The sequence below is a fragment of the Grampus griseus genome, assembly GCF_964374135.1.
Source record: "Grampus griseus genome assembly, chromosome: 17".
NCBI classification, from domain to species: Eukaryota; Metazoa; Chordata; class Mammalia; order Artiodactyla; family Delphinidae; genus Grampus; species Grampus griseus.
Window position 1 is genome coordinate 44,755,264 of NC_139011.1, and position 25,675 is coordinate 44,780,938.

Genomic DNA, 25,675 nt, shown 5'->3' on the forward strand with positions numbered 1-25,675 from the left:
AATAGAGTCTGTCTTTCTTTACTTTTCTACCCTCACAAGGCCAGAAATTGCTTTAAAACAAAGAAGGGACAAAAGACAGGTCTAGAAGCAAAGGAAATAAAGATACAATTCTATTTTTTTAATTGAAGCATTTTTTTTTTTAATGCAACAATTATTCTTGTTAAGTATAAATTCTTACTGGACTTATTCATTAGCTGATTTCTAAATGTGGCCATAAAAACAAGAGGCTCCAAATAGGCAAAAATACTAAATACTTTCTATACTTAGTAGAGAGACTGGTCTTTATTATTTAGGACAGAAAGGAAATATGTTTGACCAAGATAACCTTGTGTTCCTGGATCAATGGAAAATGAGTGAGGATTTTTACATAATGAGCACTCTGAAAGCCATAATTTCAGAGCACTTAGCTAATTTGTAGTAACCTAGTATTCTTTCCTTCTTAATAAAAAAAAACAAACAAAAACCACAAAGAAACAAACAAAAAAGTGGAAATCTCTCACTGCAGTTAGCATCAGCACTCTGTTCTGCACCTGTCCCTGTGACAACTGGTAGCATTAAGCATTTCTCTTGTTATTTTCTTTAACAATATGATAGTTAAGGGAAAGCTAACTAATTCAATTCTATCTTCAAATCAGGATGGCTAATCATTAGAAACCATCACCAGAATACAATGTCTCAGCTTCTGAACAACCATTGGTATACTGCAAACCCATTCTGACCACTTCACATGTTTCATGGCCAGAATCTCATCTCAGTAGCCAGGTATGGCTAGTAATATCTATGCTAACCTACACTTTCTAGCATTGAAATGCTTTAACCAGACAGTTCACAATTATTTCTCATGTTTTTGATGCAAAAGCATCACATTATATTAAATATAAATAAAATTCTAGTAAGCCTAATTTTCAGACATAAAAAGGAATTTTTTAATATATAAGAAATTTATAACTCCCTGCTATGGACTTGTGTCTCCCTAAAATTCATATATTGAAGCCCTAACCCCCAATGTGACTGTATGTGGAGATTGAGCATATAGGTAAGTAATGAAGGTTAAATAAGGCCATAAGGGTGAAGTCCTAAGCTTATAGGTTTATAGGATCCTTTAGAAGAGACCAGAGAGCACTCTCTTTCCACCATGTGAAGGACACACCAAGAAAGTAGCTGTCTACTACTAGCTACAAGCCAGAAAAGAAGCTCTCACCAGAAAATTGAATCAGTTGCCACCTTGATCTTTGACTTCCCAACTTACCAAACTTTGAGAAATAAATGTCTATTGTTTAAGCTCACCAGTCTGTGGTATTTTACCATAGTATTCTGCTAAGACATTCCTGTTATCACCATTCCTGCCACCCTATCTCAGGACACAACACCCACTTTTCTGCCATACTTTCTATCTTCTTTCCTTAATTTATTCTTATTCTTAGCACATATTATCATTTAACTTATAATAAAGATATTTAAAGTTTATCCCATTTATTTTGTCTTCCCTTGTTAGAATGTAAGTTCCATGAGGGAAGGGATGTTTTTTCTGCTTTATTCACTGCCATACCTCCAACACCTAGAAGACTGACTTATCTTCTTGTTCTTTGAGCAGTAACCTTTAAAATTCTGGAGAATATTGAACTCAGCCTAGAAACTCAGGAAAGATAACAACAGTATATAAATGAAGAACCCAAACAAGTTAAAAAATTAAATTATATATTGATTAAAATTAGAACACAAAGGATTTAAACCTGGTGTAAAAAGATTGTGTAAATGTAGTGTTGCAGCAAAAAGTAACTTTATTAGCCTTCCATAAATTGACATACCATACCCTACAATTCTAGGTTTAAATTTTGTAAGAACAAATTACAAAGAATATTTAATCCAGGAATTGTCAACACATTAGACTGTGGTCAGTCTAAGACAGCAAAATGTATTATTTGCTTTACAGGAGGGGGAATAATTTGAAATAATGGACACAAATCCATTTAAGCATAATAGTTACCATATTTCAGTTTATTTCCATGTAAATTGGTTGTTATATGCTGAGTCGGTGCAAAGGATTATTTAAAAGATAATTAAATGCATTGAAAAATATAAAAATATGTGTCACATATTAGATGATACGATTTTTAACTAAAAATCTTAAGATTGTGCAAGCCTCACTTAACTCCCTATTGAAAATCTGGCAACAAAATCACTGCCAAAAAGTATATTTTACATTGAATTAGACGATCATCCCACAGTATGCAGAACATGCATTTCTAAGCATATGTATGTTCAAAAACATACTAATATATTTTGGTAACCACTAAATGTAAAACATTATCCATACAGGGTATTAACACATTAATGTTTTCATTAAAAAAGAGAGATTTCTTTCCTCATTACATTACACATTTATACAGTAGAGATCTGTCACATAAATTACTGCAAAGTAATTCAAGTTAGACTTTATAACACGTGAATCATATAATCAGGGGAAAATAACCTTTAAAATGAAAGATAAATGGTAAAATTTAAGGGCATTTAATTTGCATAAATATAATGTTAACAGTCTTTTTCCTGGTTACACACTTTATGGTTAATTTATATATGTCACTCTATTAGGTCCTTAACTGGTCTTATAGGTCAGTTTTAATTTTTCCCAATTTTATTTTACCATAATAAGTAATATGAAAGTAATTTATCATATACAAAAATAAGGTAATCTCATAAAACTAATTAATCATGACTAGAAACAGTCTAGCATCAGTGCCCTATTATAGTTCTCCTGTTATTAATGTCTGCTTTGAAATAAACATTTATGTTTTAGAATCTTGTGTGTCTGAAACTCATATTCAGTTATTGAGCTTTCAAAACTCAATTTCAGGGATTCCTACAGGTCTAGTCACTGGGATCTTAGTATGCAGGATAAGCCTTAGAACACAGGGTTATTTATGGTACATGTTTTGGTCTTCCTTTACTTTGAATATAATAACATTTGACACCAAAGTTATTAGCTTTAAGTTTTATCTATTAGATGTCTACTATAAACACTGAAATGCATTCAAATACATCTTCTCATACAACTAGGTGTCAGCTTTGTTAATAAAACAGAAGAAACCATCCATTGATTACCTGTAATAATTTTAACGCCATCTACAGTCCATAATCTCTAACAAATTAGAAAATGCCTACAGTGCATGCATTTAATAATAGACTAAATTTGCATAGAAATACATCAATTTATACATAGCAAAATATATTTCTTTCTTAACTTCCCTTGACTCATGTTTATGTGCCAATGACCAATGGATTAGCGATGGTGAATGTTGCCACCATCCACCATTGGAATAATTTAATCAGAAAAGGAGAGTGAAATTCCTTTCTTTAAGGAAATTTTACTTCTAATTATTACTTCCACATTTTCTTGGAACAGTATTTGATGGGAAGAAAAGTCGGCTTCACTCATTTCAATCCAAATTAGTGATGAAAGGATTGAAGCTTCCTGTGGGACAAAAACTACCGTTTGTAGTTCATGTCAATCAGAATTGACATGAATAAATAAGTTACGAGAATTTGAAATGTTTATTATTCCCCTTTCATTTTATTACATTGTCTGCCTAGGACTCAATGGTAAAAATAAGGGCCATGTGAATGTTTACTACACATTTGCTAGGAACCATTACATCACACGGCAGATATTAGAATTTACTCTTACAGATGTTCTCAAAAACACCTAAATTACCAGTCTTTAAATTTGTTTTCAAACTACTTCTCAAACTCACTTTAAAGTACTTGGCTTTTTGTTAACTGGTAATTTCTAGAACAGTTAAAATGTCTTAAGACTAAAGAGTGCATCTACATCTATCTTTGAAAGTGAGATTTCTTCATAGGTAAATCAAATTGTTAGATAAAAATATGAAACTATATAATTGTATGTGACTGAAAATATATGTAGAAACATGAAAATAATAACTTATACAAGTCAGCCTGGCCTGTGGTATTTATTTGTCAATACCCTGGTGGTTTAGTGGGTTAAAAGATAATCACTTACCTAAGCTCCCTTCTAACAAAAGAAAAGAAAAAGCATTCTAAGGAGATCTATCTATCTATAGGGATATAGATAGATAAATGTATTATATTATATTGACTATCTCTCTGAAATAGGAAAGTCCCAAACTACTACAGTTAATCCTATATTGGAAAAGTACAAAGCTATTCTACTGGTGATATTTTCTCTTCTAAAAATCATATTTGTGAAAAAATCATAAGGGGTTCAACTTCCACATTCTCTGGTTCCAAAAAAACTAAAGCTGAAAATGGAAACTTTTATGGGGTGGGAATGTGGAAATTAGGGCTATAAGTTCTGAAGATCCTAAGCAGTTCCAATATTTACAGCAAAACAGACTAATGTCAAGGACATGGTTTCACTGGGATACTACTTATGTTGAAAACATTCCTGAAGACATCCATGCATGGAAAGGTATGGAGAAGAATGGTTTCTAGTTTGCCATTTGTTTCTGTTTGACTTACTTTCTGTGAATTTCATAATCATATTGCATGAAGTAACATTTAAGCTTATTGATATTTAATGGCTTCTTTGGTTAGGGAAAATGGCACACTTGCTAAGTTGTTTTTATGTATTAGTTACAGGTGATCCTGCATTTTTACAAATGGCTTGCAAATGTTCTAAATCTCTTATCATATGACAAAGTATTTCTCACTTTTACAAATGAACTACAACAAACTGAATTAACACAAAATACTTTGGTATGAAAAAAGGAAATAAATTCATGTTTACCTTTCAGTACACTAAAACTAAATGCATACTGATTTTTATAAAATAACTATACAATAACCTACAAAGTGAATTTGCTTACTAACAAAGATTAGATAAAATTGTTGGCAAACCTTGAGCAGCGGTTATGTGGTTAGTAAGTCACATCACACTTATTTTAGTAGAGGTCATTTGTAGGATCTACACAACAAAAAATGTGAAAATACTTGAGTATGGCCTCTTCGGGGCAGTTGCTAAAGAAAAGAGCTGTACTGCAGCATGAGAGTCTCAGATTTCACTGTGGTCACTGAGTTTGCTCAAATTCTGAAATAGAAGGGGAAGAAATTAGCAATTGCTACTTACTTAACCCTTAAGTTGATATCATAGTCAAAGAACAGTAGTAACTGAAGCAAGCTGTCCAGCCAAGCTAAGAAAATGGATATTCTCTGAGGCATCAGAGCATAGAAATTTAAAGCTCCATGTCCTAGGTCAGACTGCTGACTTTGAAACTGGCTCTACCACTTACAAATGGTATAACTTCCCTGGACCTCAGTTTCCTTATTTCTAAAAATAGGTTCAATAATAATATCTACTTCATGAGGTTGTGGCAAATTTAGTGAAGTAACATAGGTAAAGCTCTTAGCACATTCCTGGAACATAATGAGCACACAGTGAATGTTAGGTATATAACAGTAGTAGCAGCAGCAGCAGCAGCAGTAATAGTAGTAGTAGAAATGATAATAATAACAATAATATTATTATTATTCTGTAAATACATACTCTTCTAATTGCACATAATAGGGATGACTCAGAGAGATAACAGATGCTGTTCTAGGGTTAAGGAAAGGCCAAACAATTCAAAATCAAAGAAAAATTATGGGAAATCAAAGTTCTAGGAACAGTTCTTAAACTAACCATACAGCCCAGTATTGGAAGATAACTTTGACACTTCAAACCATGTGAGTGCTGGGCTCTGCAAATAGTATTTCCAAAGGTGGCAGTATGAGCTTAGAGTAAAGGGTATGAGAGCAGCAAAAAGCTATAAGGCTATATTTAGAGTTTTTGCATTTGACAGAGGTGGATTCCAATTCCCAGGATAGTGGATCCTGGAAGATGCATTTATTTTTATAAGCAAGCAGTTTGCACTTAATAGGTGATCACCAAATCCTCTAAGCAGTGATATTGTTGGAAGATCCAAATTATTAAACAATTCATAACTTGTCCAAAAAAGGAATGAAAAAATTCCTTTACTTGTAGCAGAGGACTCTGAGGAGGGGTCACATTTTAATAGGTTTTTAGATGTCAGTGGGATAATAGGCTAATATAAAAAATGCAAAGCCCATGTATTCTACATTTCAATTTTCTTATAATTCTGGCATGCAAACTTGCTCAACTCACCTTATTTAAGTGGATGTTAGTTATTGCAGCAGATACTGATTCAAAAAAAATTGGTTTCTCTGAATCTAGGTTTCCCCAGTATTTCATTGCTTTTATCAAAGAAGCTATAAGAAAACACAAGTGATATAAGGTTACGTGGAGCAGCAGAAGGATCATGTCCAATGTTAGCCAAGGATACTCCCTTACCTGTGCAGTGGACTAATGATACATCCACACTCTTGTTCTTGCAGTCCGTGTAAACCTGGAAGAATTAAAATAGTACACCCACAATTAATTCAGGATAGCTGGCAGGAAGGAATAAGATGAGCTTCAGAAGGCAGAATTTCTAGTAAAAAAAAAAGTTAATGTTTATGACACCACACCACCAGGGGGTGGCATTGTAACACATTCAGGCATACTCTGACCCACTTCTAAAAGAGATGGTCTTAGCAAAGGAAGATGAACGCCAGCAAGGCATTTACCTTTTTTCTTTCTTTCTTTCTTTTTTTTTTAAATAGATCTTTATTGGAGTATAATTGCTTCAGAATACTGTGTTAGTTTCTGTTGTATAACAAAGTGAATCAGCTATATGTATACATATATCCCCATATCCCCTCCTTCTTGCATGTCCCTCCGACACTCTCTATCTCACCCTTGTAGGTTCACAAAGCACCGAACTGATCTTCTTGTGCTATGCTGCTGCTTCCCACTAGCTATCTATTTTACATTTGGTAGTATATATATGTCGATGCTACTCTCTCACTTTGCCCCAGTTTCCCCCTCCCCCTCTGTGTCCTCAAGTCAATTCTCTATGTTTATGGCTTTATTCCTGCCCTGCCACTACGTTCATCAGTGCCATTTTTCTTTTTTTTTTTAGATTCCATATATATGCGTTAGCATACAGTATTTGTTTTTCTATTTCTGACTTACTTCACTTTGTATGCCAGACTCTAGGTCCATCCACCTCACTACAAATAACTCAATTTCATTTCTTTTTATGGCTGAGTAATATTCCATTGTGTATATGTGTCACATCTTCTTTATCCGTTCATCTGTTGATGGACGTTTAGGTTGCTTCCATGTTCTGGCATTTACCTTTTATGTAACTAAATTTTGCTGCTTACATTTTCCATTTTAATTAATAAAAATAAAAACACCACTTTTCCTTCCCTATAAGAATGATATAAAATTGTTTTCAACCGTCTTTTATTGGAAGTCAAGGACCCATCTGTGAATATGATGAAACTGCTTACCTACTGCTTACTTTAATATTTTACGACAATTTGCACATATTCATGGATTCTCTAAACCCCATCCATGGACAGTAAATTGAGAACCTCACTATAATCAAAGCCAAGTTTCATTGCCCAACTTCCATTTTTATGGTCCACCAAGATGAGAGATCCTGACTAACTTTCTTGGCATACTGCAGGGTCTTGCCTTCTTTAAGTCCTAGAAAATCTCAAGTAGTAACAACCTTACTGAAGGCCCTGATCTTAAATTCACCCAGACCAAAGTCAGCCGACAAAACTCAGTAAATCCAGAAGTTTTAGTAAAGTAGGTTGGATTTGGTTACGTAATAGTAAAGTGTCATACATATAAAATGTAGAATGCTGCGTTTACAAAACTTTTTAAGGGTATGCATGATACACCCAAAATTTTCCCTTATATTCTTCCAGCAATAAGCAGTTATCTCTATGGTAGAAGAATTGTGGAATAATAGGAGACATCACTCTGGGCATAAATAAACAGGCAAATAAACAAATAAATAATACATGGTCTGAGGCTTGCCATTGAATAAATGGCTCCTGTTTTCGTAAGTTAAAATGACAATTCAAAGTGATCTGTCAGTGTTTTACTTTTTCTTAAGCTCAGTGAAGCACAAACACATTGCTATGGGTGGTTTATTGATGCTGATAAACATATTCTCTAGTTCACTAAGTAGAAGTGTCCTAAGTAGAAGAACAAATAGCATTCACTCCATTTTCTTCAACCTATAACTCTTAGGAGAATCTTCCTTATACCAAAGTGAGAAAATAATCCAGGGAGTGTTTTTGGGAAGCAGGAAGACATGCATGGCTGAAGAGATTCTGTGGCTCTTTAGTCTGGACCCTATTTCAGGGTGGCAGGAACTAAGAAATAGTATTAGTTGTAGTGATATTATTTTAAGAAATGACTTTTGCAAAATGAGAACAAATAGAAGCTAGCATTACTGAGTACTTAACTAACTTCTAGAAACCTTTTTATACGCTTTATATACAATATGTCATTTCTAAGCTTCACAACAACTCAAAGTATTTCTACTTCCAGTTTACAGAAGAGCAAACAAATACTTAAACCCAGATCCTAGAACTAGTTATGTAGCTAATACTTGGACCTAGAATTTGTCTATATGTAAAGTTTATGGTTGTAACATACATCATAATTTACTGTAACCATGATGAAATAAACTAAATACTAATAAGGAAACTAAAAATAGCAAATTGAAGGGCTTCCCTGGTGACACAGTGGTTGAGAGCCCGCCTGCCAATGCTAGGGGACACGGGTTCGTGCCCCGGTCCGGAAAGATCCCACATGCCATGGAGTGGCTGGGCCCATGAGCCATGGCCGCTGAGCCTGCGCGTCCGGAGCCTGTGCTCCGCAACGGGAGAGGCCACAGCAGTGAGAGGCCCGCATAACACACACACACACACACACACAAAAGCAAATTGATACAAAACTGCTGGTTTTGTATATACAGAAGGGCAAATGTCTTTCTGCCCATTTAAAAATAAAATACATCAGTTGACTTATTCCTTCATTATGTTGTGCAATATTTTAAAACCATTAAGATGAATTCTTAAAAGTTTCTTTCTCACCATGCCCAAAACATAGATTATTTGAATTCCTCTGAATTTTCAACCTTAGATCTTAAACTCACTGACAATAAGTAACCATTTCCTCCTCTTTACTAACTCTAAGTCCTGATTTGCAATATCTAGAGAGGACAGCTAATAAATACTGGAGTATATTCAAAACAAATTTTAAATACAATTAAACAAAAAATATACATACTGACTTTTCCCAGTAAAAGGACAATCCTAGTCTAGTGTTGCTCAAAACATAATCCTTGGACAAACTACATTGTTTAAAATGAATATTCCTGGGCCAGAACCAGGACTCAGAAAACTGCATTTTTTTCCTTCCAGTTTTATTGAGTTATAATTGACATACATCACTGTATAAGTTTAAGGTATACAGCATAACGATTTGACATACATACATCATGGAATGATGACCACAATAAGTTTGGTGAACATCCATCATCTAATATAGATACAAAATTAAAGAAATAGAAAAAAGATATTCTTCCTCTGATGAGAACTCTCAGGATTTACTCTCTCAACAACTTTCATATATAACATACAGCAGTGCTCATTCTATTTATCATGTTGTACCTACATCCCTAGTACTTTTTATCTTATAACCAGAAGTTTGTACCTTTTAACTGCCTTCATCCAATTCCCCTTCCCCTCACCCCTTGCCTCTGGTAACCACAAATCTGATCTCTTTTTCTATGAGTTTGTTTGTTTGTTTGCTTTTGGAGTATAATTGACCAACAACACTGTGTTAGCTCCTGTTACATAATATAATGTTTCAAAATTTCTGTACATTTCAAAATGATCACTCCATCAAAAGACTGCATCTTAAATAAGCTCCCCAGGTGATCCTTATACACATAGGTTTAACAGTGCTCTTCTAGACCTTGGCAACACAGTAAATAAAAGTGCTGAACACAAGAAGCCCTCCAATGATGAGAGACTCTCTGTTTACAGTCAGGATTTAGATGCAAGAAAAGTATTGAGGTTGAACCCTATGCCAAATTGTGCAAAGTTTTCATGGTGAGCAACAAGAAATTAAAAGCATATTACACGTGGAAAATTTACCAAAAACAGCCACTAGATTTAAGGCCTAGGATATTTAAAATTCAATTCTTTTGCGTAATTTATTTCTTTTTTTAATATCTACTAAATCTGAAACAAAATCACCCCCCCATTTTTACAAAATGAATAAACTGAGATCCAGACAGTTTAGACAATTTTCCTAACCCCTCCCAGCGGGTGTGATAGATCTGAGACTACGCTCTGTCACATAGTAAGCTGCTTCTCTTCACATAGTCCCACCCCATCTTCACAGGAAAGCCAGACTGAAGCTGAGCTTTGTACTATCTTGAGTTTGAAAGGTTGGACATTTCAAATTTAAAATATGAATGAATAGAGACAGTTATGCAACACCATGAGAAAGCAATCAAAATCTACAATGTGAGGCCTTCTAGGACTACTGGTTTTAACTCTTTAAAAGTCAAGGTCCAATTTTGACTTCTGGCCATGAAGAGTAATTAATATAAAGACTATCCTATCCTTCGTAAATAAGTAGACAAATGGAGAAAATATATAAATTGTTTTTCGACAATGGGAACAGGCAGAAAAGGACTGAGTTTTCTGAAAGAAAAAAAAAACAAACGAGGTGAGCTCTCAGATCATCTCAGCTTTCTGCTTCAAAGCAGTTTGTGGACCGTGACATGATGTCGGGGGGACCCAAGCAAAATGCAGCCACTTTACTGAGCTGAGAAGACAGAACTGGTATTTAGGAAGGCTTGAGTGGGTGAAATTTATGGGAGAGAGTAATGGAAAGAACGGAAATATGCAGGGAAAGAGCTCCAGAAATTGCCATAGGTTATGATTAAGTTTTTGGCTGAATACAAAGCCTCACACAGCAGGAGACTGTATGAAGCCAGGGTAAGAGAACCGCTGGGGAACAAACAGCCAAAGGCGAGATGAACCAAGTTCCACACAGCAGAAGCTAATGGAAGACTGAGGACAGCTGAGAAACAGACATTGCTTGGTCCTCAAGATCCTCCCTCATATTTAGGGTATTGAGGAGAGAATAAATGGAAATTAGAAAGGGAGTACATTCCTTGTTGACTTAGTACTCAAAAAAAAAAAGGAGGAAACAATTCCAGAAGTGTCTGAGTTTTCCTTGAATTGGCAAAATTAGGTGTTCCATCTAACTAAATGGAGGCTTCAGTTTTAAAGAAATAAAACTTTTATTTTTTGCAACCGGGATCATGGAGACCCCATGGATATCATGGGGTAGAGGACACGATTGTCTGAGAGAATGGAGAAAAACCCCTGCACTGAGTATTATTTCAGAGACCAGGAATGGTTTCAAGTCAGACTGTACCCATCCATGATGTGAGAGACAACATCCTGCCATCATCAGGCCCCTTGCTCATGGAGGGGACTTTTCTCCTTCTTTCTAGAAACCTAGGAGTTGACTGCCCAGCATCTGCTATACCCATTACATCCCAAGTCTATGTTCTGTTCTAACACCCCACATGAATACCCACCTCTACTCCTCCCGCGCTCTCCAGATTCACACACAGTTAGAAACTTCACGGCATCTCCTGAAAAGAAATCTATAGTAGTGGGAGTAATAAAGTCTGTGCCCTTTGGAGAGAATGGGTGAGATGAGTATTGAAACAAGCAGGATCAAAACCCCAGAGCTGAGAGAGAGGCTGGTGAAACCCTGTTACTAAAGGGAAGGGAAAGAATCAGTCCAGACACAAGCTGTGCAAATACCTCAACAAGCATGGAGACTCCAGAATAGTCATAAAAGGTCAATCCACTGCAATCTAGGATTAAAGAACACTTCTGATTCAGGCAGGGCTGTGTTGATTCTTCTGTAGGAGGAACAGAGTTGAGTTAGGGAGAATTCTTAGAGATTTTTACTGTTGACATTGTTGAACATTGGGAAGATTAATGGTGGCCTCGTGTTTAACAAGGTTAATTCCAAACACTTTTAATTTTTACATTTTTCAGTTAATTACTAATTATTTTTGAACTCTTTGATTTTTGAATATTCAAATATTGTCTCAGGTAATTATTACATAACTCAGATAGGAAGATGGGCTAACTTAATTACCAGTATCATTTCACAGATAAACAAACTGAAGCTCAGCAAGTTTAGACGATTCTGAAAGGAGACCTGGCAAGTTAATGCCAAACACAGCCCAGAATCGAGGCCGCTAGACATCCTCAAAGTTCTCTTTGCACAATATCCCACATTTTCTTTCATGCGTATGCCCAGAGGTAGAACCCTATTTTGTGGTTTCTGAAGTTTATACAATTTTCGTGTCACACTAAGGAAAAGATTCTATCTTGGAGTGTGTCCCTCAGACTTAGAAGCGTTCTGTGTGAGGGGCCTGAAAATTAAGCTTCATTTGGTTCATAGTAAATCTGACTCTGAATGCACCTGGTGGGAATTTTGTTTTTAATTAGGAGTTCATGACCTCTTTCTCACTAATGTCCTCAGGGCCACAGTTTTCTCATGTGAAATGACATATTTCTAAACAGTGACAGGCCACCACATCTGAGGTCCCTCTAAAGAGTGATAAGGTTCTGAGAGCAAATCATGTAGGCCAAGATTCCCCCACCATTAGAAGGGGGAATTCAAATAAACTCCAATTCATTCATTATTATGAAATTCTCTGAAAATATACATTTTTAATTGGAATAGTTTTGCTATTTAAAATGTCCATGGTTTTCCTCTATAGTGGCTACAGAAAAATTGGAATATGGTTGTTTCTCAATTAGCATTGAAGGGAAGTATGAGGGAAAATCGGTATTTTTAAAAACTAAGAAATGTTACAAAGTAATTTTTAATGTATTTTAAGAGTAGTATTCAGGTATAGGATTTGTTTCCAAGTTTCATCTTTAGATGTATATTCATATTTATTAATTGAAATAATAACAATAGAGCATGAGTTTGTTCACAAAATTTTTTGAAATGAAGTGAACCATACAAATGTGCAAGATCCTATCCCTTTCTTCTAGGAGTTTATCCTTGAGTGCCAAGGATAATGTTGGTAAATAACACATGATTAAAAATGAAAGAGAATGGAAAATTAAAAGAGGAAGAAGTCTCTTTGGAGCAATCAGGGAAGGCTTCACACAAAAGTAAGCTTGAAGGGTATATTTAATTCCAAAAAGTAGAAACAGGATGGAGTTGTAAGCATTCTAATCATGTGGACAGCTTTAATTAAACACTAATGATAGTCTGAGATCTCAAACTTTTCCTGCTCCCAGTCAATCAATATTTATTGGGGGCCTACCTCATGCCAGGCACTCTAGTAGTGCCTTCTGTTTCCCTTTTTCTCCCATGAGAAGGAGGGCTGAGGGTAAGCATAGATCCAGGCTATGATACTGGCTCCAAATGGTAAATTAGAAACTCAAACAAAACGAAAAGTGAACACAACTTAGCTCTTCCACTGACCACTCGGTAGTAACCATTATAATTCAATATTTGCCTAACTAAAATAGGACCTAGCCCTACTATACCAGGGCTCTTATTTATAAATTCAGATATAATGTGTCCCTGCTCATTATCAGAGATTGGAGAGAGGGTTTAAGAATACAGGAAAAATAAAAATATGTATCCTAAGCAAAGATAAACAGTGGAATGTTGATTGGTATTTATTCCTTTTATCTCCTAGTCTCACAAACACACACACACATGCACACACATATGCACACATATAGGTTGGCACTACATTAATTAGTTTAGAGATACATTTATTCCACCTTATTTAGAATTACAGAGGCAGAATTACTAGATCAATATTAAAAGATTTGCTGAGACATTTGGCCAATTATTTGTTTGTGATATGTATTTCCTTGCAAATTTTTTATGATTCATAAATATATTTTTATCCAATTTGGAAATATTTTATTGAATTTTAAGAGTATAAGAATCTATAACAAATATCAGATAAGCTTTCCTGCAAAAGTTCAACAATTAACAAGATAAACATATATAAAATATATATAATGGAGTAGATATTTCCTTACAAAGTTAGATATAAAAATCTTTAGTAAGACTAATCATTTGCAATGTACCATGGAGTTCAAAATTTGAAGGGCTTGTATGCAATTCTCCTGAATATATCTGTTTTAAAAAATAAACTGTATGTGATTTTTTAAAAGACATCTCAGACCAGCTCTGTTTACATCTTTTCAGAATGTCAATAGTGTACATATCTTTTCAAGCTCTATGTTTAATGAAAACATATTTATACCATGGAAATCAGCAAGTGCAACAAATCAGTGCTTTTCCAACATCCCATGCCATAACCTCCACTCCAAGAGTTGTTTGTCAAAGACTTACCAGCACATCATTACGTAAATCTGGGTACTCTTGTTAAACAAAGAAAATAATCAGTAATGTTTAAAAATTCAATGGCTTGGATTAAATAAATAACTGAAACCTCTGACATATTTAGCAATAGATCTTAAAATGACAGTGATACTCTACACACAGCCTGCTGTCTCCACCTCCATCTTGAGTTGGGATGCTGTGCAACCGCTTTGAGCTAGAAACTCTGGTCTGAAGGTGCTGGGTTTGAGGTCTCTGCACACTGCACCCTATGAGCCAGTGAAACTAGACTAAATGCAAAACAAAAGAAAAAAAAGTGGCCTGGAACTGAACCAGCAATATTTTCAATGTCCTCCTGTATACAATTTGGTGAGTTTGGACATATGCAAACACTCATGAAAACATCACCATGATCAAGCTGAAGGTGTCATTACTGTGATCTGTGGGATGATTCTGCACATGAGCTGGTATTTCTCTTTCCTCTCATCAGACTTGGAGCCGTGTGGCTGGCAGGGTCTTGGTGCTCCAGCTGGTGTCAGCTCTGTGCCTCTGAGGTGGGAGAGCTGAGTTCAGGACATTGGTCCACTGAGACCTCCCAGCTCCATGTAATATCAACCAGTGAAAGCTCTCACAGAAATCTCCATCTCAACCCTAAAACCCAGCTCCACTCAGCAAGCAGTAAGCTACAGTGCTGGACAACCTATGCCAAACCACTTGCAAGACAGAAACACAACTCCACCCATTAGCAGAGAGGATGCCTAAAATCATAATGAGGTCACAGACACTCCCCAAAAAGCCAAACAGATGCAGTCCTGCTCACCAGAAAGACAAGATCCAGCTATATCCACCAGAACATAGGCACTAGTACCCTCCACCAGGAAGCCTACACAACCCACGAACAAACCATAGCCACTGGAGGTAAAGACCAAAAACAATGGGAACTATGAATGTGCAGCCTGCGGAAAGGAGACACCAAATACAGTAAGTTAATCAAAATAAGAAGACAGAGAAACACACAGCAGATGAAGGAGCAACATAAAAACACACCAGAAAAAAAAAAAGAGGAAATAGGCAGTATTCCTGAAAAAGAATTCAGAGTAATGATAGTAAAGATGATCCAAAATCTTGTAAATAGAATGGAGAAAACACAAGAAACGTTTAACAAGGACTTATAAAACTAAGAGGAAACAAAAAATGATGAACAACACAATAAATGAAATTAAAAATTCTCTAGAAGTAATCAACAGCAGAATAACTGAGGCAGAAGAACAGATAAGTGACCTGGAAGATAAAAAAATGGAAATAACTATTGCAGAGCAGAATAAAGAGAAAAGAATGATAAGAATTGAGGACAGTCTTAGAGACTACTGGGACAACATTAAATGCACCGACATTTGAATTATAGGGTTTCCAGAAGAAAAAGAGAACAAGAAAGAGTCTGAGAAAATATTTGAAGAGACTATAGTTGAAAATTTCCCTAACATGGGAAAGGAGATAGTCAATCAAGTCCAGGAGGCACAGAGAGTCCCATACAGGATAAATGCAAGGGGAAACACACCAAGACACATATTAACCAAACTACCAAAAGTTAAATACAAAGAAAAAATATTAAAAGCAGCAAGGGAAAAAAACAAATAACATACAGGGGAATCCCCATAAGGTTAACAGCAGACCTTACAGCAGAAACTCTGCAAGCCAGAGGGAGAACCAGGACATATTTAAAGTGATGAAAGGGAAAAATATACAACCAAGATTACTCTACACGTCAAGGATCTCATTCAGGTTTGATGGAGAAATTAAAAGCTTTACAGACAAGCAAAAGCTAAGAGGCTTCAGCACCACCAAAACAGCTTTAAAGCAATTGCTAAAAGAACTTCTCTAGGCAGGAAACAAAAGAGAGGGAAAAGACCTACAATAACAAACCCAAAACAATTAAGAAAATGGTAATAGGAATATACATATTGATAATTACCTTAAATGTAAATGGATAAAATGCTCTCACCAAAATACAGAGGCTGGCTGAATGGATACAAAAACAAGACCCATATATACGCTGTCTACAAGAGGCCCACTTCAGACTAGGGACACATACATCCTGAAAGTGAGGGGATGGAAAAATATATTCCATGCAAATGGAAAATCAAAAGAAAGCTGGAGTAGCAATACTCATATCAGACAAAATAGACTTTAAAATAAAGACAATTATGAGAGACAAAGCAGGACACTACATAATGATCAAGGGATCAATTCAGGAAGAAGATATAACAATTGTAAATATTTATGCACCCAACATAGGAGTACCTCAATACATAAGGCAAATGCCATAAAAGGGGAAATCATAAGCCATAAAAGGGGAAATCAACAGTAACACAATCATAGGAGGGGACTTTAACACCCCACTTTCACCAATGAACAGATCATCCAAAATGCAAATAAATACGGAAACACAAGCTTTAAATGATACATTAAACAAGGTGGACTTAATTGATATTTATAGGACATTCCATGCAAAAACAACAGAATACGCTTTCTTCTCAAGTGCTCATGGAACATTCTCCAGGATAGATCATAGCTTGGGTCACAAATCAAGCCTTGGTAAATTTAAGAAAATTGAAATTCTATCAAGAATCTTTTCTGACTGCAATGCTATAAGACTAGATACCAATTACAGGAAAATATCTGTAAATAATGCAAACACATGGAGGCTAAACAATACACTACTTAATAACCAAGAGGTCACTGAAGAAAACAAAGAGGAAATCAAAAAATACCTAGAAACAAATGACAATGAAAACACACAGACCCAAAACCTATGGGATACAGCAAAAGCAGTTCTAAGAGGGAAATTTATAGCATTACAATCCTACCTCAAGAAACAAGAAATATCTCAAATAAAAAACCTAACATTACACCTAGAACAATTAGAGGAAGAAGAAAAAAAAAAAAAAACCCAAAGTTAGCAGAAGGAAGGATATCATAAAGAACAGATCAGATATAAATGAAAAAGAAATGAAGGAAGCCATAACAAAGATCAATAAAACTAAAAGCTGGTTCATTGAGAAGATAAATAAAATTGATAAACCATTAGCCAGACTCATCAAGAAAAAAAATGGGAGAAGACTCAAACCAATAGAATTTTAAATGAAAATGAAGAAGTAACAACTGACACTGAAGAAATACCAATGATCATGAGAGATTACTACAAGCAACTATGTACCAATAAAATGGACAACCTGGAAGAAATGGACAATTACTTAGAAAAGCACAACTTCTGAGAGTATACTAGGAAGAAATAGAAAATATGAACAAACCAATCACAAGCACTGAAAATTAAATTGTGATTAAAAATTTTCCAACAAAAGGAAGCCTAGGACCAGATGGCTTCACACGTGACTTCTCTCAAACATTTAGAGAAGTGCTAACACTTATCCTTCTCAAAGTCTTTCAAAATATAGCAGAGGGAGGAACACCCCCAAACTCATTCTACAATGCCACCATCACCATGATACCAAAACTGGACAAAGATGTCACAAAGAAATAAAACTACAGGGCAATATCACTGATAAACATAGATGCAAAAATCCTCAAGAAAATACTAGCAAACAGAATCTAACAGCACATTAAAAGGCCGATAAACCATGATCAACTGGGGTTTATCCCAGAAATGCAAGGATTCTTCACTATACGCAAATTGATCAATGTGATACACCATATTAACAAACTGAAGGAGAGAACCCATATGATTGTCTCAATAGATGGAGAAAAAACTTTCAACAAAATTCAACACCCGTTTATAATAAAAACCTCTGGAAAGTAGGCAAAGATGGAACTTACCTCAACATAATAAAGGCCATATATGCCAAACCCACAGCCAACCTTGTTCTCAATGGTTAAAAATTGAAACCACCTCCTCCAAGATCAGGAATAAGACAAGTTTGTCCATTCTCACCATTATTATTCAACATAGTTTTGGAAGTTTTAGCCACAGCCATCAGAGAAATAAAGGAAATTCAAAGCGGAAAAGAAGTAAAGTTGTCACTGTTTGCAGATGACATGATACTATACATAGACAATCCTAAAGATGGTACTAGAAAACTTCTAGACCTAATCAATGAATTTGGTAAAGTAGCAGGATACAATGTTAATGTACAGAAATCTTTTGCATTCCTATACATTAATGATGAAAAATCTGAAAGATAAATTAAAGAAACGCTCCCATTTACCATTGCAACAAACAGAATAAAATACCTAGTAATAAACCTACATATGGAGACAAAAGACCTGTATGCAGAAAACTATAAGACACTGATGAAAGAAGTTAAGGATGATACAAGCAGATGGAGAGATATACTATGTCTTGGATTGGAAGGATCAACATTGCAAAAATGACTATACTACCCAAAGAAATCTACAGATTCAGTGCAATTCCTATCAAAGTATCAATGGCATTTTTCACAGAAATAGAACAAAAAATTTCACAATTTGTATGGAAACACAAAAGACCCTGAATAGCCAAAGCAATCTTGAGAAAAAAAAAAAAAAAAAAAAAAACGGAGCTGGAGAAATCAGGCTCCCAGAGTTCACACTATACTACAAGACTACAGTAATCAAGACAGTATGGTACTGGCACAAAAACAGAAATATAGATCAATGGAACAGGATATAAAGTCCAGAGATAAACCCACGCACATATGGTCACCTTATTTTTGATAAAGGAAGCAAGAATATACAGTGGAGAAAGGACAGCCTCTTCACTAAGTGGTGCAGGGGAAACTGGACAGCTACATGTAAAAGAATGCAATTAAAACACTCCCTAACACCATACACAAAAATAAACTCAAAATGGATTAAAGACCTAAATGAAAGGTCAGACACTATAAAACTCTTAGAGGAAAACATAGGCAGAACACTGTATGACATAAATCACAGCAAAATCCTTTTTGACCCACCTCCTAGAGAAATGAAAATAAAAACAAAAATAAACAAATGGGACCTAATGAAACTTAAAAGCTTTTGCACAGCAAAGGAATCCAAAAACAAGATGAAAAGACAACCCTCAGAATGGGAGAACATTTCTGCAAATGAAGCAACTGACAAAAGATTAATCTTCAAGGTTTACAAGCAGCTCATGCAGTTCAATATCAAAAAAACATATAACCAATCCAAAAATTGGTAGAAGACCTAAATAGACATTTCTCCAAAGAAGGTATACAGATTTCCAACAAACACATGAAAGGATGCTCAACATCACTAATCATCAGAGAAATGCAAATCAAAACTACAGTGAGGTATCACCTCACAGCAGTCAGAATAGCCATCATCAAACTATCTACAGACAATAAATGCTGTAGAGGGTGTGGAGAAAAGGGAACCCTCTTGCACTGCTGGTGGGCAGGTAAATTGATACAGCCACTATGGAAAACAGTATGGAAGTTCCTTAAAAAACTAAAAATAGAACTACCATAAGACCCAGCAATCCTACTACTGGGCATATACCCTGAGAAAACCATAATTCTAAAAGAGTCATGTACCACACTGTTCATTGCAGCTCTATTTACAATACCAGGACATGGAAGCAACCTCAGTGTCCATCGACTGATGAATGGATAAAGAAGATGTGGCACATATATACAATGGAATATTACTCAGCCATAAAAAGAAATGAAATTGAGTTATTTGTATTGAGGTGGATGGACCTAGAGACTGTCATACCAAGTGAAGTAAGTCAGAAAGAGAAAAATAAAAACCGTGTGCTAACACACACATGTATGGAATCTAACAACAAAAAAATGATTCTGAAGAACCTAGGATCAGAATAGGAATAAAGACGCAGACATAGAGAATGAACTTGAGGAAACGGTGAGAGGGGATTGCAAGCTGGGATGAAGTGAGAGAGTGGCTTGGACTTATATATACTACCAAATATAAAGTAGATAACTAGTAGGAAACAGCTGCATAGCACAGGGAGATCAGCTCAGTTCTTTGTGGCCACCTAGAGGGGTGGGATAGGGAGGGTGGGAGGGAGATGCAAGAGGGACGAGATATGTGGGTATATGTATATGTATAGCTGATTCACTTTATTATAAAGCAGAAACTAATACACCCTTGTAAAGCAATTATACTCCAATAAAGATGTTAAAAAAAAGACAGTGATGATACAATTTGAGAACAAAATTAATGAAGTCTTTTTTTACATTTTCTTACACAGCATTGTTCTTAACAAATGGCATATGTTTTTTATAATTTATTACATATTTCAAAATAAGCTTAATCTAAACTCCTTAGTCCAAAAATTTATGTAGAAAAAGTTATCATTAATATCTAATCCCCCAAATTATATAAATTATGAATTTTTGAGATTTTTAAGGCTTATTATTTATTTACTAGAAAGCATAATTGTTATTGGCAATATTTAATAGAATTAAATATATATATTCAATATAATCTGAAAAATATTAACAACTATTTCATTTGGAAAATGTCAATGCATTGCTTTTCCTGAAGGAGGTACATAAATTATTACCCATAACTAACTTTATGGTACGCATTCTATCATCCCCATTCCTTAGCAAGCCAAACATGGCTAATCAATCATGGTAATTTTTCCACTTATGTCAAAGAAGACCTCAGAATTTTTATCAATTCAGTGCTGCAGGAAGTCACTACTAGTTCATAAGAAATTTACTTGTTGATCTGAAAATAACATTCCAGTGAAAAAACTCTGTATATATTATTTGGAGAGATTGATCACTAGATCTAAATGATTCAGAAATGGTGGTTAAAAGGTACAGAAAATTATTTAAGAACTAAGTTTCTTTCTCTTTTCTATCCTAGCACATTTATTTCACTTGTAAATTATACTTGCCATTCTCTGTATTTTCTTGCAATTATTTCATTATTTAAGTGATGATAGATTGTTAACTATGAAAATGTTTGGGTTTAATCAATAGGGAAACAAAAATTTTCCTTCCATTCTTACAGTGTGCTTGCTCTGTCTTTCATTTTTACATTCAAGTTTCCTCTTTTCTGCTCCTTTATTCAAAATGCATGCACATTTTCACATCATCCAAAAAAAAAAAAAATAAAAGAATTGTGCCATGTATTTGTGGATAATCATTTAAGTAAGCTATATTAAGAGAAGCAATTCATGATGTTTTTTGTAAATAAAAAGACATTCTTAATGGCAAAGTTACCATTTCACTCAAATGGAAATTTAAATACAACGGACATTTCTGAAATCTTTCCAAAAATAAGTGAAATTTTCTTTTACACTCTCAGTTTTGCCATTGTAATGATTTTATGGCTATATCCTCATGTTCTAAGCTTCTAAGTAAATCAACCAGTGCAATAAAAATCACATTGTTATAGAAAAGAGTAAAGTGAATGCACAGCTAATATCCTGCCTTATGCAAAATGAGGTAAGCTTGGAGCATGTACAAAGGAGACAACTAATCTGTACCCATGTGGGATGTGGTAAATGATGGGCTTTATCTACACTAAACAACATTTCAGAAAGAAATTAACAACCAGGTGTGGGTGAGCAATTAACTCCAGACTGTGCAAGCCAGCTCTTTCCTGTGGAATATTCATTAACTCCTTTTATTAAAAAGTATTCATAGTTGCATAATTTAGGAGTGCTTCTTTTATACTTCAAAATGTTCTTGACAGTTTGTGAGTCATTCATAATTTTTTAAAAGAAGGCATTTTCTGTTGATATCAAGTAACTATTGAGAAACAGATTTACATCTCAAACTTCTCAAGAAAACAAGGATCTCAGAAATATTTAGGACAAACCAAAACACTATCTTTGGAAAACATGTGCACATATTATTGAGCATCTCTCTAATTCATTCATTCATTCAAGCAGTCAATCAATATAGAAGTATTGGGTGCTTAGTCTAAGCATTGTCCTAAAAATACAAGCAGAATGATGGACAAGAGAGATGACGGTCCTTACCCTCAATAGACTCACAACCAAGCTAGGAAACCAGTCAGTTGAACTAGTAATCTGAAGTGTTACAAAGGCTGGGAAAGTTATGCAGAAAGTGCTAAGGAGGTACAGGATACACCTCATATTATAGACAGAATAATGACCCCCAATTATGTCCATATCTTAATCCCTAGAACCTGTGGAATATGTTGCCTTACATGGCAAAAGGAATTTTGCAGACTTGATTAAATTAAGGATCTTGAGATGAGCAGATTACCCTGGATTATTGTGGTGAGGGAGGTCCAATGTAATTATAAGAGTTCTTATGAGAGGGAGGCAGGAGGGTCAGAGTCAGAGAGGGAGATGTGGTGATGGAAGAAGAGGTCAGAGAGATATGAAAATGCCAACACTGCTGGTTTGAAGATGGAGAAAGGGGCCATGAGCCAAGGAAAGTGAATGGCCTCAAGAAATTGAAAAGGACAAGGAAGTAGAAGTGCTCTCCCCTAGAGTCTCCAGACAAAATACAGCTGGTTTGGGGAACTAGAAGTGGGGGGGCGGTTGAGAGAGGGGAGCTAATTTAGGTTTCAGCATCCATGATGACAGAAATCATGCCTGCTTTCTTCATCCTTGAATATACAGCATCTGTCATTGTGCCTAGGACTCAGAAGATGTCCATTAAATACAAAAATATTTGCTGAGTGAACAAGGACATGATAATACAGGAATGAAAGGAAGAATGGGACATGTAACCTGAGATTTGGAGGATAGTTTGAAGTTAAGCAGGTAAGAAGGTGGTGGAGGGAGACCTTCAAGAAGGCAGAAGAGTAAGATGTGGAGATCACCTTCCTCCCCACAAATACATCAGAAATACATCTACATATGGAACAACTCCTTCAGAACACCAACTGAGTGCTGGCAGAAGACCTCAGACCTCCAAAAAAGCAAGAAACTCCCCTCGTACCTGGGTAAGGCAAAAGAAAAAACAAAAAACAGAGACAATAGAATAGGGATGGGACCTGCACCAGCGGGGAGGGAGCTGTGAAGGAGGAAAGGTTTCCACACAGTAGGAAACCCTTTGCGGGCAGAGACTGCGGGGCGGAGTGGGGAAGCTTCGGAGCCATGGAGCAGAGCACAGCAACAGGGTTGCAGAGGGCAAAGCAGAGAGATTCCCACACAGAGGATCGGTGCCGACCAGCACTCACCAGCCCGAGAGGCTTGACTGGTCACCCGCCGGGACGTGTGGGGGCTGGGACCTGATGCTCAGGCTTCAGAGGTCAGATCCCAGGGAGAGGACTGGAGTTGGCTGCGTGAACACAGACTGCAGAGGGCTAGTGAGCCGTGGCTAGCCAGGAGGAAGTCCAGGAAAAGGTCTGGAACTGTCGAGGAGGCAAGAGACTTTTTATTGTCTCTTTGTTTCCTGGTGCACGAGGAGAGGGGATTAAGAGCGCTACTTGAAGGAGCTCCAGAGATGGGTGCCAGCGGCGGCTATCAGCGTAGACCCCAGAGACAGGCATGAGATGCTAAGATTGCTGCTGCAGCCACCAAGAAGTCTGTGTGCAAGCACAGGTCATTATCCATACCTCCCCTCCTGGGAGACTGTGTAGCCCGCCACTGCCAGGGTCCCATGATCCAGGGACAACTTCCTTGGGAGAACACACAGCACGCCTCAGGCTATTGCAATGTCATGTTGGCCTCTGCTGCCGCAGGCTCGCCCTGCACTCCGTACCCCTCCCTCACCCCAGCCTAAGTGAACCAGATTCCCTAATCAGCTGCTCCTTTAACCCCATCCTGTCTGAGCGAAGAACAGAAGCCCTCAGGCGACCTACATGCAGAGGCAGGGCCAAATCCAAAGCTGAATCCCAGGAGCTGTGCGAACAAAGAAGAGAAAGGGAAATCTCTCCCAGGAGCCTAAGGAGCAATGGATTAAATCCCCACAGTCAACCTGATGTACCCTGCATCTGTGGAATACCTGAATAGACAACGAATCATCCCAAATTGAGGAGGTGGACTTTGGAAGCAAGGATATATATTTTTTTTCCCTTTTTCTCTTTTTGTAAGTGTGTATGCGTATGCTTCTGTGTGTGATTTTGTCTGTATAGTTTTGCTTTTACCATTTGACTTAGGGTTCCCTCTCTCTGTTTTCTTTTTTTTTTTTTTAGTATAGTTTTCACAACTTGCTATCATTGGTGGATTTGTTTTTTAGTTTGGTTGTTCTTTCTTTCGTTCTTTTTTAAAATTAATTAAAACAATTTTTAAATAATTATTTTTGAGTTTTTCTTTTAATAACTTTTTAATTTTATTTTATCTTTTTCTTTCTTTCTTTCTTTTTTTCTCCCTTTTATTTTGAGCCGTGTGGATGACAGATTCTTGGTGCTCCAGCCAGGCATCAGGGATATGCCTCTGAGGTGGGAGAGCCAAGTTCAGGACATTAGTCCACCAGAGATCTCTCAGCTCCACGTAATATCAAATGGTGAAAATCTCCCAGAGATCTCCATCTCAATGCCAAGACCCAGCTCCACTTAACGACCAGAAAGCTACAGTGTTAGACACCCTATGCCAAACAAATAGCAAGACAGGGACACAACCCCACCCATTAGCAGAGAGGCTGCCTAAAACCATAATAAGGTCATAGACACCCCAAATACACACCACCAAATGTGGACCTGCCCAATAGAAAGACAAGATACAGGCTCATCCACCAAAACACAGGCAACAGTCCCCTCCACCAGGAAGCCTACGTGACCGCTGAACCAACCTTAGCCACTGGGGGCAGACACCAGAAACAACAGGAACTGCGAACCTTCAGGCTGTGAAAAGGAGACCCCAAACACAGTAAGTTAAGCAAAATGAGAAGACTAAGGAACACACAGCAGATGAAGGAGCAAGGTAAAAAACCACCAGGCCTAAATAATGAAGAAGAAATAGGCAGTCTACCTGAAAAAGAATTCAGAATAATGATAGTAAAGGTGATCCAAAATATTGTAAATAGAATGGAGAAAATGCAAGAAACGTTTAACAAGGACCTAGAAGAACTAAAGTACAAACAAACAATCATGAACAGCACAATAAATGAAATTAAAAATTCTCTACAAGGGATCAATAGAAGAATAACTGAGGGAGAAGAACGGATAAGTGACCTGGAAGATAAATAGTGGAAAACACTACTGCAGAGCAGAATAAAGAAAAAAGAATGAAGAGAATTGAGGACAGTCTCAGAGACTTCTGGGACAATATTAAACACACCAACATTCGAATTATAGAGGTCCCAGAAGAAGAGAAAAAGAAAGAGAAGGAGAAAATACTTGAAGGGATTATGGTTGAAAACTTCCCTAATATGGTAAAGCAAATAGTTAATCAAGTCCAGGAAGCACAGAGAGTCCCATACAGGATAAATCCAAGGAGAAATGCACAAAGACACATATTAATCAAAC

The 25,675-nt window shown here is 36.3% G+C and overlaps 1 protein-coding gene across 1 annotated transcript in view; it reads right to left on the minus strand.

The window, feature by feature from the left end:
• Nucleotides 1-5,032: 5,032 nt before the first annotated feature.
• SLC26A7 (solute carrier family 26 member 7) overlaps nucleotides 5,033-25,675 on the minus strand; it is a gene marked incomplete at both ends in the record, with an annotated part of 179,258 nt that continues 158,615 nt past the window's right edge. Inside the window, 4 exons of the mRNA XM_082674556.1 lie at nucleotides 5,033-5,068; nucleotides 6,143-6,246; nucleotides 6,329-6,383; nucleotides 11,743-11,843. Of these exons, the coding sequence (XP_082530682.1) occupies nucleotides 5,033-5,068; nucleotides 6,143-6,246; nucleotides 6,329-6,383; nucleotides 11,743-11,843 (296 nt within the window). The remainder of the gene's footprint in view (nucleotides 5,069-6,142; nucleotides 6,247-6,328; nucleotides 6,384-11,742; nucleotides 11,844-25,675) is intronic.